The sequence below is a fragment of the Beta vulgaris genome, chromosome 5 (assembly GCF_026745355.1).
Source record: "Beta vulgaris subsp. vulgaris cultivar EL10 chromosome 5, EL10.2, whole genome shotgun sequence".
Taxonomy (NCBI): domain Eukaryota; kingdom Viridiplantae; phylum Streptophyta; class Magnoliopsida; order Caryophyllales; family Amaranthaceae; genus Beta; species Beta vulgaris.
In genome coordinates this window covers 42,686,851-42,704,141 of record NC_079206.1, presented here as the reverse complement: position 1 = coordinate 42,704,141, position 17,291 = coordinate 42,686,851, and the positions used below count along the sequence as shown (strand labels likewise).

Genomic DNA, 17,291 nt, shown 5'->3' with positions numbered 1-17,291 from the left:
GCGGTCTTCCCTTATTAACTATTAGTAGGAGTAGCGGCTTAATTTAACGTAAATTGCTACACCTATTAGCGGTTTATTATGGCAGCGATTTTAAAAAATAATATTTCTTGTGTCTAGTCCTACTAGTACACAAGTAATTCAGTTAGATTTTGATGAAAAGCGATAAATATTTCTTGATTTGACAATATCACGGAAAAATACTTTTATCTCTCATGTTTTAATTGTACGTGTTTGCAAATGCACTCATTTGTCTTTAAATATATTCATTTCATATTAATGGATTACTCATAGACTTTATGTAAAATGATATAAGGAACTACAATTTAGAGCATTACCAGCGGTTGATTTGCTGACAGACCATGAGGAGAGAGAGAGTACAAAGAAGAGAGATAAGAAAATGAACTGGGCATTGGGATGGACCGTCCATCCCAATAAATTGTCAGCCAAAGCTATATAATGGTGGACATGTGGCAAGAGTAGATTGGGCTACTTAATTTAGTTTTGATTTTTTTGGGGTATGGTAAATCAGTCTAATCATTGGGAGTAAAAAAATAAGGGGTTTTGGGTAAGTTGGGCATAAATAAGGTGGAGGAAAAAGAAAGTAATAAAATAATTGATGACCCCTAAAATTGGTCTAAGTATTGAACATGCTCTTAGAGCATAACCAATGGTTGTCTTATAGTTTGTGGTCATTGATTATTTTATTACTTCCTCACTCTTCCACCTACCCACGATATTTTCTCTCTTATCCAATTTTTTCTTTACTCCTCTTTTTCTTGGTCCAGATAGGGTCCTGGACCCATGCCTATCCCTAGCTGGGACTTGGGAGTACTTGGAATTTTAGATACATCTAGGTGTTGTTTGGTTGGAAGCAATACATTATGGGTGTTGTGTTTGGTTGGAGGGAAATGGGAGAAGCATAGGAAATACAAATTCCAAGGGAAATATAATTTCCCATGAAACATGGGAAATCACTCACCAAGCCCCCCCTTGGTGAGTAATTTCCTAGGAAATGCAATTTCCTATGGTGTCAACCAAACAATTTTGTCTAATTCCTAGGAAATTAACAAGGGATATAATTTTCCATGAAATGTAAATTCCCATGAGAAATTATTTCCCATGTGAACCAAACGAGGCCCTAGAGTATGAGTTGATTGGCCCTCTCCGGAATCATGTGATTCACGTGACAGCAAAGGACAAAGACCTTATGTACTCTAGGGGGCCTACGATATTTTCAAATCTATTATTCTGGACAAGAGCCCAGTACGAAATTCAGAATTATTGAAATTATTTTTCTAACTAATCTGTCCATAAACATAAAATGTTCACGCCATATATCTATATTAAAACGTAGCTGTTTTTTTCTCTCTCCTCTACTCCATAAGGATATTAATAAAAAAAAAAGTAGTAGTTGGAGTCATATGATTGCCCTTTTTATCTCTACACATACAACCTTCCCATATATAAGGAGAGACCACTAATAAGTAATATGCAATAGATCAAAAAGTAAGGAAAAAACATGGGGAAGAAGAACAACTATCAGCTGTTGCAAATTCTTCTTCTTCTGCACACGATCTTATTCTTGAAAATATCAGCTCATAAACATGATGGTGTGCAAGCACTCTCCAAAATTAATATTTTAGCTACAAAACTAGCTCTTCACAACAAGGCCACAATTCAAGTTTCTACCATTTTGCAGCCCACTAAGGTAATAAAGCATATAATCCTTCAATTACACATTCGTTTTTTATAATTCATTTCCTTTTCTAACTCTTGCATTAGGGATTTGATCATTTTCTCTATTCAGGTTTTTTGTATGTTTCTTTCTTTTGTCTGTAATTTATACTTTAGTTTTGGTTCTTGTTCTTCACAAATACCCATGTGAGAAGCCAAAACCAAATTCCTTCATTCCGTTTCCATTTGACTCTTATTTGTCTTTTAAATAGTTTTCAACTAGAAATATTATAAAGTAGTATAGAGAATGAGAAAAATAGTGAGAATAGAGTATTTGTTTCAGAATTTCTAGGTCTCTGTGCTATTAATGCATTAGTTGGAGAATTAATAGTACTAGTGAAGAAAGTTGAGGCATTTGTTTGGCAAGTGGAGTTTTTTGAAACTAATACTATTACGGCCCGTTTGGTAATCGTTAATAAATTGTGGTAATGGGAATGAATTTCAAGTGTAATTTTATTAGGGAAGCACCCTTAAAATCTCCATGGGTAGACATTTTTTCTTCATGGGCAAGCAATCTCACCCCTAAACTTGTGTTTTTGTCTCCAAGGGGAAGCAATTTTCATTACCACTCATTACCACCCTACAAGGTGGTATTGGATGGGAATGGAAATTCAAGAAGGAAAGTGGACACTTTAGGACAAATTAGCATTACCATGGGAATGGACAATGATATTTTTTACAAATTTACACACAAATTCATTCTCATTACCATCATTTATGACTAACTACCAAACGGGCCGTTAACGCTTTTGATATATGGAGGGAAGCCTAGGATTGCGTATAATTAAGTTTTAGATATATTTCTTTAAATGGCATCAAATTAAAAATTTATGAAGTCATACCAATTTCCTACTATTAGTAGAAGGCAATATATTGATTACACGCTTCCTTCCAAAAAAAATTACGGATTAAGAATACTCCATGTCTCCCATATATATGATCGTGTAAAATTGTAAACCAACATTGTTTGATAGGGGTGGTGGAAAGCTCACTTTGTTATTTTTATGTCACAAGTTCGAATCTCATCAAATTTAAACTCAATTTCTAAGATCTAAAAAATTTTAAATTGAATTTGGCAAAGCTCAATCCAATCCAATCCACTTATACTCTTACATAAACCAAAGATGTCTTCGCTTAGTGGTTAAAATTGAAGTGTTATGAACGGTAGGTTACAAGTTTGAATCCCCTTCCCCTTTTTTATACCTTGTACTGCCTTCGTAACTCATATGAATCTAAAAAAACTTATACTCCTACATATATGTTAACATTTCTCCAATGCACACATATTATAGAATTGATGGTCGGTCCTTTAATTTGATATATAGATCGAGGGCACATAGAAAATAGTCGGTAATTTTATGATACAACATCCATCTCAATATAGATGTAACACTAATTTTGTTTGGATCCTCTTTTTGAAAACCTGGTAGTAAAAAGAATGTCTTATAAAGTTGCTCTTGCACAAGATCATTCATCTAGAGGCCTAACAAGACCCCAACTCCCCTCTACTTCCCCAATAACAATACTGACATTTTTGCTTCAACAATGATTTCAACTTTTCCATGAACAATATAAGAAGTCATATCATTGGATCCAACATCCAAGGGTCCTTAGTAACGTAACACTAATATGGGCACATAGTTTTAGAACGGCCCGTTATAGTCCTATAGAGTATATTAATGTATTATTATTTTGTAAAATAGATGTAATATTAGTTGGTAGAATATTATTATTTTTAATGTTAATAAGTTATAGGACACACTGTTAGGTGGGGTTGGGTTTTTTTTTAATATACTCCCTCCGTCTCAAAATATAGTTTCCGTTTCTATTTTGGGAGTCAAATTTTAAAAACTTTGACCAAATATTCTTACTAATGTATACAAAAAAACATATTCACGAGGGTCTTGTTAGATTCGTCTCAATGTATAAATTTGCAATATCAACTTTTTATATTTTTTACTAATAAGAAATAAAAGATATAGTAGGTCAAAAGTACGTCTTGGAGGCTGTACAAAATAAAACGGGAACTATATTTTGGGACGGAGGTAGTATAATAATGATTTTCGTTTATTCCTATATTTTGTAGGAATTAACTAGGTCTGGATGATATAATAGAAAATAAACTAAAATGAGGTTTAAAATACTTTGTTTTTGTTTAAGTATGAGTTTAAGACTTTAAGTTAAATCAAGCAACAAACAATTAAATTGGACAAAAAATTTGGTCATGTTTGAGATGTTTGTTTATCTTTATTATATAAGGGAAGGGGGAGCAACGATGTCCTTTTTTGAACTGACTATTTTGGCCCCTTTCCCTTTCTAAATTACAAAAGGAATCTCAAAACAAAAATGGGGTCAAACAAAGCCACCGGAAATTAATTTTCAACAATCACTCAGATATCACTACTTATATGAGAAAACTTTACAAATCACTCATAGAATTGAGAAAATCACGTTGTAAAAATTACGCAAACCACTCAAATGATCAGGAAAATTTACAAAAACTGAAAATTAATTTACAAACTAAAACTAATATACTAGGACGCCCACACATACAAAAACATTCACAAAATTCACTTACATATCATTGTTATTAATAACCATTCACAATTACATTCTCACAAAAATTACCCATAAACACAAATTTGAGAAACACATAAGATTTTGACAATGATATCACACATTCGTCCATCGACGATTTGCGAACTTTCACATAGGTACATAATTCTTTGAATCTTCAAAGTTATTTCACATTAGTCGACTGTTATGTGGTTGAAAAAATGGAGATAATAGCAATTAGTTGAAAAGTTTTTTTTATATAATTAGACTTAAATTTGATTGATTTTCATATAAAATCAGAAAACAAGATGTGTATGAAATTTGATTCATTTATGACACTGATGAAAAAGTTACAAATTTAGTTCTTTTTTTTTTTAAATTCCAAAATAAAAATTTTGCCTAAAACTTTTGCAGAATATCCATGTTCAGAAATAAAATTTGAAAAACAAAACAATATCAAACCTTTTTGCGAACAACTTTTGCAAAAATCCATTTTCAGAAAAAAAAAATTACATTAATTTGCGAAAACCTTTTCATGCGAAATCAGATATTGTATGAAAATTTTGAAATTTAATTTCACCTTTAATTGAAACTCAAAGTGTTTAAATTTTGAAAAGGAGAAAAATTAAAAATGACCATTTCATGCAAAACCATATTGTGTATGAAAAACTTTAAATTCCTTTCAAATATAATTGAAACTCAAAGTATGAACATTTAGAAAAGGATAAAAATTAAAATAATGAAAATTCTTAAATATCAATTTGTGAAATCAGAATTAGAAGTTAGACTAGTAAAAAAAACTGAAATTGTATTACACTTTTCGGTTACAATTTTGGGATCATATAGAAATTACTGAAATCCATATCAAAAACTATTATAAATTACAAAAATGAATAAAACAAAAAAAAAATAACATGATGATATTTAGTAAAGAACATCATACTGATTATAAAAAAACATGCGCATATAAGACTTGTGAAACAAAAAGCTATTCAAAATCACAAAAATGAATAACAACATAAAAAGAACATGAAAAAATCTTATTCACAAAATTGAGGTGAACTTAAATACTAACTTGCATTTTCAGTTTGTTTACTACTTAATATTAGGCCTAAAAATATCATCGCACGCATCACGTGCACAAAAGGCTAGTACTTATAAGTGAAAGTGTTCCTATCTTTTATACCAACTAGTTGCATATGCACGCGATGCGTGCGTGACAATCTTAGGTAGGTATATACAAATGGACATGTTCTTTATCTAAAATTAGTTTGGTAGTGATGTAAATTATTGAGGTTCTTTTGTAAATGTTATTATCTTTTTAAGTTAAAGGTGAATGATTTTTAATTGTTCAATACTGTCACTGAAAAATTTGGTAGATGATTTAATAATTTTTTTTACGACTTTAGTATAGTTCTTTAACAATAATAAATGTTAAAAAACTATATTATTTGAACTTTGTAAATATGAAATATTATGTTGTCACGATATATTGCAAATCTTTTTTTTGTTGAAGATTCTAATTGATTTTCTGAATTGATTGTGTCAATCTTGTTTGTCAAGTTATCAACGGTATTGCATATTCTATTTTTGACCTATTCATATGACAAGTTTCATTGATTTCTCATTAGAAAAACATTGATTTAAATTATTAGAAGGTATTCTAGTCACTTCAAAAGAGGACGCTACACCTCCTTCCTTGGCTTATATAATAGAGATATATCTGTGGTGACTTATTTTACATCAATATATCAAAAGTTCCTATATTATATACCAAACACACAATTTGGTAATCTGGAACAAAAAGAATTATTAGACCTGTCTCACTATATGTATCCAAGATATGAATTTTATATTTTCTTTAACCAAATTTTAATGAAATACTCCCTCCGTTTCCTAAAGATCTTCCCACTTACTGTTCCTACAGATACCAAGAAAAATCAAGTTGTGTGGGGCTTGGTGTGAGTAAAGTAGGAGAGAGAAAGGGGTTAAGATAAATAAACAAATAAGAAGGGGTTAAAGTAGGAGAGAGATCGTGAGTAAAATTGAATTAATAATGTAATAGTGGACCATATGATAGTGACATGAGAGGGTAAATAGGGAAATTTGTTTTGCCAAATAAGGAATAAAGCAAAAGTGGGAAGATCTTTTGGAAACACCCTTAAACGGAAAGTGGGAAGATCTTTAGGAAATGGAGGGAGTATCTCATAGTTGATGATTTTCAAGAATTTTCTGGTGGCCTCTTTTAATCTTTTTTGTATTTGCATTTTAGAAGGTGTTTTTGGCCTTTTGGGGTTACTTTAGTTTCATGATTAATGATTTAAAACTATTGTGTACAGGAAAATGAGAACTCAAGACCACTTGGTACAAGTAGATCTCTATATGAAGCTAAAATGGTGAGCAAGTTGATCCAGGGAGTTATAGTGGACTAAATAATAAATATATAGATTGTGTTAACAGATATGATGCTTTGTACAGGGCAATGACTATGTTCGCCCAGTAACCGTAACTCTCACGTCTGACAATCCATCGCCTGATGATTGGGTCGGAGTTTTCTCCCCAGCAAACTTTAAGTATGCTTTTCAGTCTCTCACTCACATCCTTATGCAGCTTTGCTTTTTAAATTTTTTTTTTTTCACATTTTTGATTAAATCTTACATACATGTTTAAAAATGCATATCATAATTTGCGGACAAATAAAAATCATAAAATAATTGCGTTTAGTTGGTAAAATCTTTGGATGTGGCACCCATATTGAATCTTGTCTAAATTAGTACACTTCTATAAGTAATGTTAAGAGTATAACCCACATGTGAGTTGTGACTGGTTGTCCTGTATTGCAGAAATAGAAACAGAATGACTAACATATGAGATTGGTTGTTACACCACCTAATTCCAATTTGATTTTAGGATAGAACTTGGCTATGTTTGTATATGGCCAAACTCTTCTCTAGCTTAAGCTTGTGTTAGGCGGAGTATCATAATTGTTTCAGAATGAAACAAGTGTACCAAGTATGAGACATTTTATGAAGATAGGTAGGCCAAAAAGGTTTTGGATTGGGGATCCAAAATTTTAAAGTTTTAAGTTTCATGCACTTCTCCAAGATTTTGAGGAGCTCTTTTGTTTGTTTTTTCACACTAATCAAGAGGTTACACATCTTTTCAATACAATAACCCTTTGGTAATGTGGTCAGTGCATCTGCAGACTGTCAAGAAGTTGGTAATCGGCATGTTGAAAACCCAACTATATGCACTGCTCCTATCAAGGTTTGCTTGGTTCAGAACACTTACAAATTCAAGAACAAACTGATGATGCATGATATGTACGAGATACTAATATCTTTTGAGTTTTGATGCATTTGATCAGTACAAATATACAAACTACTCCAATCCTAATTACGTCAAAAATGGGAAAGCTGAGTTGAAGTTCGAGTTGATTAATCAACGAGCAGATTTTGCCTTCGCGTTATTTTCTGGTGGCCTGTCTAATGTGAGTTGATCAATCAACAAGCAGAAGTATACACATTTTCATTTGCTTTGATCAAATTATATATAGTACTAATGCTTCTGTTCTTTGCTCTGTATTTATAGCCAAACCTGGTGGCAGTTTCAGACCCTATATCTGTTTTCCCAAACCCGAAAGCCCCCCTTTATCCTCGAATTGCTATGGGAGAAACTTGGGATGTGGTAAGTTTTTGCTAGTTATATATCTATGAAGAGATAACAGAAAATTATCTCAATGAATTTAGAGAGAGAAACTCTTCATCTTTATTTCATAAACTCTCAAAAGAAAAATACAGCCTAAAGATTTATTTATACAAGAAGTTCTAAGCTAGAGAAAACTAACTTCTAACTAACTGAATTATAACAACTTCTATAACAAACTAACAAGCTTATAACAGAATGTGCCAGCTCATCAAGGAGAGAAATATCTCCTGAGTTACAGCCCCCTCTCAAGCAGAACTTGGGGAAGGCATAGAAGAAACAAGGCCTAGCTTGAAACTTAATAATTTATGATGAGCAGGACCAAGAGACTTGGTTAACAAATCAGCTAGCTGCATCTGTGAGCTAACATGATGAGTTGCTATGAAGCCAGATTCTACATTCTCTCTGACATAGTGAACATCAATGTGCAAATGCTTGGTTCTTTCATGAAAACAAGGATTTGCAGCTATATGTTGAGCAGCTTTGTTATCACAAAACAAAGGCACAGGAATAGGAACATGAATTCGAAGGTCAGTAAGTAAATTGTTGATCCAAGTGAGTTCACTTGTGGTGTGACTCATGCTGCGATACTCAGCTTCAGTAGAGCTTTTAGAAACCACTTTTTGTTTCTTAGTTTTCCAAGATATGAGAGAAGTACCCAAAAAAATACAATAACCTGTGAGAGATCTTGCTGAATCAAGACAAGAACCCCAATCTGCATCACAATAACCATGAACTTGTAATGTAGAGTCAGCTGAATAAAATAAACCATGATGTAAGGTACCCTTTAAGTATTTAAGAACATGTTGAGCAGCAAGGAAGTGAGGAACTCTTGGAGTACATAGAAACTGGCTAAGCTGTTGAACCACAAAAGAAATGTCGGGCCTGGTCATGTTCAAGTATAACAGCTTACCAATGATCCTTCTATAAAGCTCAGGATCAGTCATTAAGTCACCATCATGTTTACTGAGCTTGAGACCCTGAGGAAAAGGACAAGCTACAGCCTTGCAATCTGACATACCAGTGTTGTGAAGAAGATCCAAAATATATTTTCTTTGATTCAAAAGAATACCAGCAGCATCTCTAGTAACTTCAATACCTAAGAAGTACTTGAGAGGGCCTAAATCTTTAATAGTGAATTCAGCATGTAATTTATCCTTCAACTGCTGAATCTGAGGAAGATGGGTGCCAGCTATTAAAAGATCATCCACATAAGCCACAACTATAGTGTAAGAATTACCTTGTTGTGAGGTGAACATAGAGTAATCATACACAGATTGGATAAAACCAAGACTAAGAAGGAACTTAGTCAATTCTAAATTCCATTGCCTTGAAGCTTGCTTCAGGCCATAAATGGAACGTTTCAGTTTACAAACTTGACCAGGCTTGATCTTAGTGTAACCCAAAGGAGGCTGCATATACAAATCTTCCTCAATAAAGCCATGGAGGAAGGCATTATTGATATCCAGTTGATGAATTTCCATGTGACAAGCAGCAACTGCAAGAATTGTTCTAACAGTAGTAAACTTGGCCACAGGACTAAAAGTATGCTTATAATCCTTGCCCTTAATCTGTTTATCACCACGAGCAACTAATCTTCCTTTACACCTCTCCACAGTGCCATCAGGATTAAACTTAGTTTTATAGACCCACTTGCAACCAATAGGTTTAACACCACTAGGAAGATCCACAATATCCCAAGTACCATTTTTTTCAAGGGCCTCCAACTCTTTATGCATAGCATCCACCCATCTAGGATCAGTCTTGGCTTGAGCATAAGAAGAAGGCTCAACAGTAGAGAGAACATTTGCTAAGCTAGCAAGATGGTCAGTAGGTAAGGAAGAAAGTTCAGGACATTGAAAGACATTAAAGGAAGAAGAATTAGAAGAAGAAGAAGGAGGAATAAGAGGTTTAGCAAGAACAAAATCTGTGTATTTGGTAGAAGGAATAGGTTGTCTAGAAGATCTTCTTATAGGAGAACAAACAGGTTCTGTAACTTGAGTGCTAGAAGATGGAAGAACAATATCAGTAGAAGATTGTGCAGGAGAATTAAGAGAAGAAAAAGCATCATCATCATGTAATGCAGGAGAATTAAGAGTAGAAGATGTGGGAGAAGATGTAGGTAGAGGAGAGGTAGAAGATGTAGAAAAATTAGGTGAGAAAAAATGAGGAATATCATCATCATGTAATGCAGGATTAACCATAGAAGTAGATGGTGAAGAGGAATCAGTTTGGGAAGAAGAAGAAATTTTAAAAGGAAAAATATCTTCCTGAAACTTAACATCTCTACTGAGAATGATTTTGTGAGATTGTAAATCATATAATTTGTACCCTTTTTGGCCATAGGGATAACCTAAGAAAACACATTTCCTAGCCCTAGGAGCAAACTTATCAGAAGATTTGCAAGAAGCATAGCATAAACAACCAATAACCTTCAAATGATCATAAGAAGGTGGTTGTTTCATTAAGCATTCATATGGTGTAATCCATTGTAATACAGAAGAAGGCATGAGATTAATGAGGTAAGTAGAAGCCAAAAGACATTCACCCCAAAATTTATTTGGAAGAGCAGCATGAAATTTTAAAGCCCTGGCAGTTTCAAGGAGATGCTTATGCTTCCTTTCAACCCTGCCATTTTGTTGAGGTTTACCAGGCAAACTTCTTTGATGAATAATGCCTTTGCTAGCAAACAAGGAAGAACAAGCTTCCTGAAAAATCTCAGTCCCATTGTCACTTCTAATGATTTTAATAGAAGTATCAAATTGAGTCTCAACATAAGCAATGAAATCTTTGATCAAAGTAGGTATTTGAGTTTTAGAATGGACCAAATGAGTCCAAGTAGTTCTTGAAAAATCATCAAGTATTGTTAAAAAATATGTAGCACCTGATAAAGAAGAGTGTCTATATGGACCCCAAAGGTCCACATGAACTAAGTGAAAGATAGCACCAGCATGAGAAGTAGAAACAGGAAAAGGTGAGTTATGAGACTTAGCAAATATACAAGGTTCACAACAAAAATCTGCCATATTATTCTGTTTGAAAGAAATTGGTAGCTTTGACATTTTTTGTACTGATAAGTGACCTAGTCTAGCATGTAGAAGACTAAAACTAGGTACAGAAATGCCAACATGGAAACTGTTATTTAACAAAGCTAGATCAACAGCAGATGAGTTTGAAGAGGAAGAAACAGTACTGAACTTATATAAGCCAGCCTGTTGATATCCAATTGCCAGAATATCTTTAGTTGTAGGGTCCTGAAATTGGTATGAAGAAGATGTGAATATAGCAAGCAAATGATTTTGAGACAAAAGCTTACTAACAGAAAGAAGATTGTGAGTGAAATCAGGTATTAACAATACATTTTTCAAGATGATTTTATCAGTAAGTTGAACAGTGCCAGTTATATGCACTAACTTGGTAGTACCATCAGGTAGACCAACTTTAATAGGTGTATGTAATAAATTATGTGAAGCAAATAAGCTTCTATCCCAGATCATATGATCTGTTGCTCCAGTGTCTACAATCCAAGCTACTTTATCATGCAAAAGTGGCAATGAATTAGCATTGGAAGCAGTGATTATACCTGCAAAGTTTACTGAATGATTGAAGTCTGAAGCATTTTGAGAAGCTTGACCTTTCACCATCTTCATCATTTCCTTGTAAACAGCTTGGACAAGAGCAGAATCAACTTGAGTGTGTGTAGTAGAACCATTAACACCTCCTTCAGAAAGATCTAAAGGTGTATTGCCAGCAAATTCAGTGCTATTACCAAGTTCTCCAACATGTGCAGCCAATTTAGTGGTGGCAGTAACACCAGTAGACTTGTTTTTCATATTAAGAAACCAATCTGGATACACACCAGTCAACTTGAAACATTGATCCATAGTGTGACCAGTTTTCTTGCAATAATCACATTTTCTACTAGATTTATCAATCTTGAACCTCTTCCCATCTCTTCTGTCATACTGAGAAGGATTATTGTATTATAGATCCCTGAGGTGCTTGTTGTCTCATAGCACAAATGCACTGGTTTTGTAGAGAAGATTCTTGCTGAACATTAAGCCTATTCTGTCTCTCAACTTGTAAAGCATGTAATATGCTCTATTCACATTAGGTAAGGATCCATACTTAATATGTTTGTTGTAACAGTATCATATCCTTTTTCTAATCCAACCAGCAATTGAATTAGCTTTTGTTTCTGATCAGCAGCTAAAACTTTCTTTAAAATTCCACAAGTACATTTTTCTAATGCTCCACACTCACAATCAGGAAATCCATCTAACAATTGTATTTCATCCCAAATTCTTTTCAGTTTAGAATAGTATTGAACAATAGAATCAGAACCTTGAGAGATAGATGACAATTGTTTATGTAATTCAAACAATTGAGGTGCATTAGATTGTCCATACCTTTCAATAATTTCTTCATACAACTGATTGGCAGATTGTTGTAGAATAAATCCTTCTGCAATCACCTTGTCCATGGAATTTAGTAACCATGACTGAATCATGTAATCATTCCTTAACCATTTCTGCAGTTCTTCAGAATTAGATGGAGGTCTAGGAGATTTTCCATCAATGAATGTCAGTTTATTCTTAGCTCCCAAAGCTAATCTGATTCCACGATTCCAAGTAAGGAAATTATCACCATTAAGCTTATGAGCACCAAGGTGTTGATCAGGTTGATCTCCGGATCCTAAGAAATACTTGTCTGTATATCCTAGCATTGTTGTCTGAGGTTGAGAAACAGAATTTTGAGAGGTTTCTGTCATTTTCAGAATCAAGAAATCGAATAATCTTGCAAATGAAGATTAAAATTGGAGAAAATCAACTCAAATTGTTGATTCAATTGAAAAATAATCAACTAAAACGTTGATTTGATGTAAGGAAATTGAAGAATTTCAGCAAGAATTATCTTGATTTCTGTAAGAATTGATTGAATACAATCAAAAAAAAAAATCGAAAAATTCGATCAATATTGAGCGTGTAGCTCTGATACCATGAAGAGATAACAGAAAATTATCTCAATGAATTTAGAGAGAGAAACTCTTCATCTTTATTTCATAAACTCTCAAAAGAAAAATACAGCCTAAAGATTTATTTATACAAGAAGTTCTAAGCTAGAGAAAACTTCTAACTAACTGAATTATAACAACTTCTATAACAAACTAACAAGCTTATAACAGAATGTGCCAGCTCATCAAGGAGAGAAATATCTCCTGAGTTACATATATATCTATGAACTAGGTGGTTGAGAAGAGTTAGATAAGTAATAAGTCTCATAAATTTGAAAATGTTACCGTCCCTTGCAAAAACCAGAAAATATCATCAGGTCAATTATGTTCAATGATCGATTATTAAATACTACCAAAGTTGATATCTTGAAAATATACATTAAGATGAATGTAACACCATTATACATTGTACATGCTGCCATGAGCCATCCATGTCTGTAACACTTTGAAGGTCAGTACATGAGTAATGAAAGAGTAGAAATGTTGCTAATAAAAAGAAACAAATTAAAATATATGTTTTTTTCTTCAATTAAAACCAAAGAGAACTTGAGCATAATCCTACGATCATTGTTATGGACCCTAAGCTTTCAAATTCTTTTTGTTAATCATAGTTGTTATATAACAAGTCCTTAACATCAAACATTAAAAGTTTCTGGTCCATTACAACAGAAAAAACAATGAAGTTGAGGACCTTGGAATATGCTCAAGTCTTTGAAATAAGATACTTCGCAAACCAATAATTATGATATACTAATCCATATATATGCACTTTGTGGTTGTACAGATGACAGTGACATGGACAAGTGGGTACAACATAGGTGAAGCTGTTCCTTTTGTTGAATGGGGGCGTCTAGATGAAGCTACCATTCAATCACCTGCTGGAACTTTTACATATACTCGCAAACATATGTGCGGTATGCTTTGGTTTCTGCTAAAACAAGATCTCAGAAGTGCTAAAACGTAATTTGCAGACTAACTGAAAATTTTGGTTATTGTGAAGCTTCACCTGCGCGAACAGTTGGTTGGCGGGATCCTGGATTTATACACACTAGCTTTCTGAAAGAACTCTGGCCAAACACATTGTATGTATAATACTATAATGTCTTAAACCTGGCCTCATTAATTATTATAAGATTTTTAACAATGATTATACCTGACTTCCCATTATTGGTTACTATCCAGATATTCTTATAGATTGGGTCATAAATTATCAAATGGTTCCTATGTTTGGAGCAAGAACTACAAATTTAAATCACCTCCAGTTCCCGGAGAAAGCTCATTACAACGTGTTGTTATATTTGGTGATATGGGAAAGGTATCTCTTGTTGTGTAGTAGATTTCACAGTACGTGTACGTTGAATAACACGATGACAATTTGTTTCCTAATCTTGTATTGAAGGGTGAACGTGATGGATCAAATGAGTATGCTGACTATCAACCAGGAGCACTGAATACTACAGACCAACTTGTTAAAGATATAGACAACATTGATGCAGTTTTTCTTATAGGAGATTTGCCATATGCCAATGGATATATCTCACAATGGGACCAATTTACAGCACAAGTAGAGCCCATTGCATCAGTTGTGCCCTTCATGGTTGCAAGGTTTATGCTCCTTTGGTTCTTACTGGTCTTTTTCGATTTTACGTTTAAATTAGAAGACTTTAATCGTATATCTAACTATCTAAGGTGTATGTTCTACTCACCTTAATGACCAAATCGTACGTTCAGTGGTAATCATGAGCGTGACGTACCAGATTCTGGATCTTTTTATGCAAATAATGATTCTGGTGGTGAATGCGGTGTCCCTGCTGAAACAACATTTTACGTTCCTGCCAAAAATCGAGCTAAGTTTTGGTAGGCAAAATTGAGTTATAATGTTTTAAGTTCTGTACAGCTCTTAATAACAAATTCAAACTTGAGAAAACTCACAAGATTTTAATGTTCAGGTACTCAACAGATTATGGAATGTTCCATTTCTGTATAGCAGATACAGAGCATGACTGGAGGGCAGGTAGTGAGCAATACAAGTTCCTTGAAGAATGTCTTGCATCAGCAAATAGGCACAAGCAACCTTGGTTAATCTTTGCTGGTCATCGACCTCTCGGATATTCGTCTAATAAATGGTTTGGAGAGGAGGGGTCATTTGAAGAGCCAATGGGCAGAGATGACCTCCAAAAACTATGGCAGAAGTACAAAGTTGATCTTGCATTTTGGGGCCATGTTCATAATTATGAGAGAACCTGCCCTGTTTACCAGGTTTAATCATTAGACCGTCTTTTCTAAGAATTTGCCTTGTTTTTTTCTGTTAACATGGTTAACTTTGTGTCTACAGAATCAATGTGTGAAAGATGGAACTTCTCACTACTCAGGTGTTGTGAATGGTACCATTCATGTTGTTGCGGGTGGCGGAGGATCTCACTTGAATCAGTTTAGCCCGATCAAAACTATTTGGAGTATTTATAGAGACTTTGATTTTGGATATGTGAAGATGACAGCACATAATCATTCATTTCTGGAGTTTGAATATCTGAAAAGTAGTGATGCTAAAGTTTATGACTCCTTCACAATCTCTAGAGACTACAAAGATGTATTGGCATGTGTTCATGATAGTTGTGAACCCTACACCTTAGCCGGATGAAATGAATGACACAGTTCCGGGAGCTCACATAAGTGCAAGGGATAAGATGTTTGTATTACAGTCTCTAGTAGATTAATGTATTCTTCTAGGGTAAATGTTGGTGTAAATGACAATCTTTTGCATATCGGATGATATATTGCGTTGCTTCATCAGTAATTCAGTATGGGTAGGTCGCGAGTCGCGACATACTTCTTGCCGCGGTTGGGCCGTGGAGTAGGTTACTTCATGTCTTTTATGCATCCAACGATGAGTTGTCCATTAGTTTTCTTTCCGTATGTAGTTGTAACCAGTATTCTCGATAAATAATAAGTGAGTATACTCCCTCGGTTCTGTTTTAAATATAAAAAATATAGTTTAGTGAGATTTTGTTAGATTCGTCTCAAATGTTATTAAATTATAATTTTTTTATATTTTTTTTACATGTGCACAACTAATGATATATTAATGATAAAATAGGCACGTTGGATTACGTAAAAGAAAAAACAAATGTTTCATTTAAAACAGAACGGAGGAATTATATGTCTTTTTATTCTAATTTAACACACTTTATTTGGTGGTTACAAGTGGTATACCTTTTTTTTTTTTGAAAAAACAATTGGTATAACTTTGACTTAATGTCTTTGAATTCTTTTCTCCTCATTTTTTGACTCCTGGGTATTACATGAGAGGTTATGTATATCTTCTATATATTTTAATTTTTATCTAAAGAATTTCACTTGAACTTCAACACCTATACAACGAGAGTGATGAAAATTAAGAATTGATGAACTTAGATTTACGAAAAATGTAAACAAATCTGAAAGGAATATGGAAGAATTTATTGAACTTTTTTCTTAGAGAGATTTCTCTTCATTGAGAAATTCTTCAATAGAATAAAATGAAAAGCTTAGGAATGAAATCCTACAATCATACCTGTATACTTCTTCCGTTTAGAAATAGTTGCACCATTTCTAACTTTTACGCAAGTTGATGTATGATTTCAATCATTAATATCTTTAATTATCAATAAGTAAAAATTATAAAAAGTTTATATTAAAAATAATTTACGTCGAGACAAATCTAACAAGACCCCACGTGACTATGTTTTTCCTAAAATATAAATCACCAAAAACAATCTAAGTGTAAGATGTGAATAGTGCACAAAATAGAAATGGTGCAACTATTTCTAAAACGGAGGAAGTATACATCAATCTATATTGAAAGAAAAAGAGAGATCAAACTAACTCTCCCAAACTAATTAACTGATTCAGTTTTGCTCAGCAACTAGTTAGTTACAAGTTTTAGATGAGCTGGCAGGTCTGATCTGGCAGGTGAAGTAATAACTTGAACACCCCTCAAACTAGGGATCGATGAGGTAGGAACTATACCTAGTTTGTAGAGTAGTTCTTTGTGCTGAGCAACACAAAGAACATTGGTAAACATATCTACTATTGGTTGTCTTGTGTTGGAAGATAACTTATTTGTAATAAACCTTCAATGACCTTGTCTCATGTGACATGACAATCCACTTTTATATGCTTTGTCTTTTCATGGAAGACTGACTTTTTTGCAATGTGCAAAGCTGACATGTTATCACAAGTGAAGTGCGATAGGAGTAAGAGAGGAGATCCCAAGTTCAATGAGCAATCTAACCAACCCAGC

General features: G+C 33.5%; 1 protein-coding gene across 1 annotated transcript; it reads left to right on the top strand.

The window, feature by feature from the left end:
• Positions 1-1,400: 1,400 nt before the first annotated feature.
• LOC104893583 (probable inactive purple acid phosphatase 27) lies at positions 1,401-16,021 on the top strand. The gene is made up of 13 exons (XM_010679711.4): positions 1,401-1,708; positions 6,630-6,686; positions 6,769-6,863; positions 7,485-7,557; positions 7,658-7,780; positions 7,882-7,977; positions 13,794-13,923; positions 14,010-14,091; positions 14,192-14,324; positions 14,409-14,614; positions 14,741-14,866; positions 14,959-15,268; positions 15,345-16,021. The coding sequence occupies exons 1-13, from the start codon at positions 1,520-1,522 to the stop codon at positions 15,648-15,650; spliced, it is 1,926 nt and encodes a 641-aa protein (XP_010678013.2). The 5' UTR covers positions 1,401-1,519; the 3' UTR covers positions 15,651-16,021.
• The last annotated feature ends 1,270 nt before the right edge of the window (positions 16,022-17,291 follow it).

What these genes read in the sequence shown, in the direction of transcription:
- LOC104893583 (XM_010679711.4), top strand. Translation starts at nt 1,520, where the DNA reads ATGGGGAAGAAGAACAACTATCAGCTGTTGCAAATTCTTCTTCTTCTG. An exon ending in GTGCCCTTCATGGTTGCAAG is followed by an intron (nt 14,615 to 14,740) that starts GTTTATGCTCCT and finishes TCGTACGTTCAG; the next exon opens with TGGTAATCATGAGCGTGACG. An exon ending in AAAAATCGAGCTAAGTTTTG is followed by an intron (nt 14,867 to 14,958) that starts GTAGGCAAAATT and finishes TTTAATGTTCAG; the next exon opens with GTACTCAACAGATTATGGAA.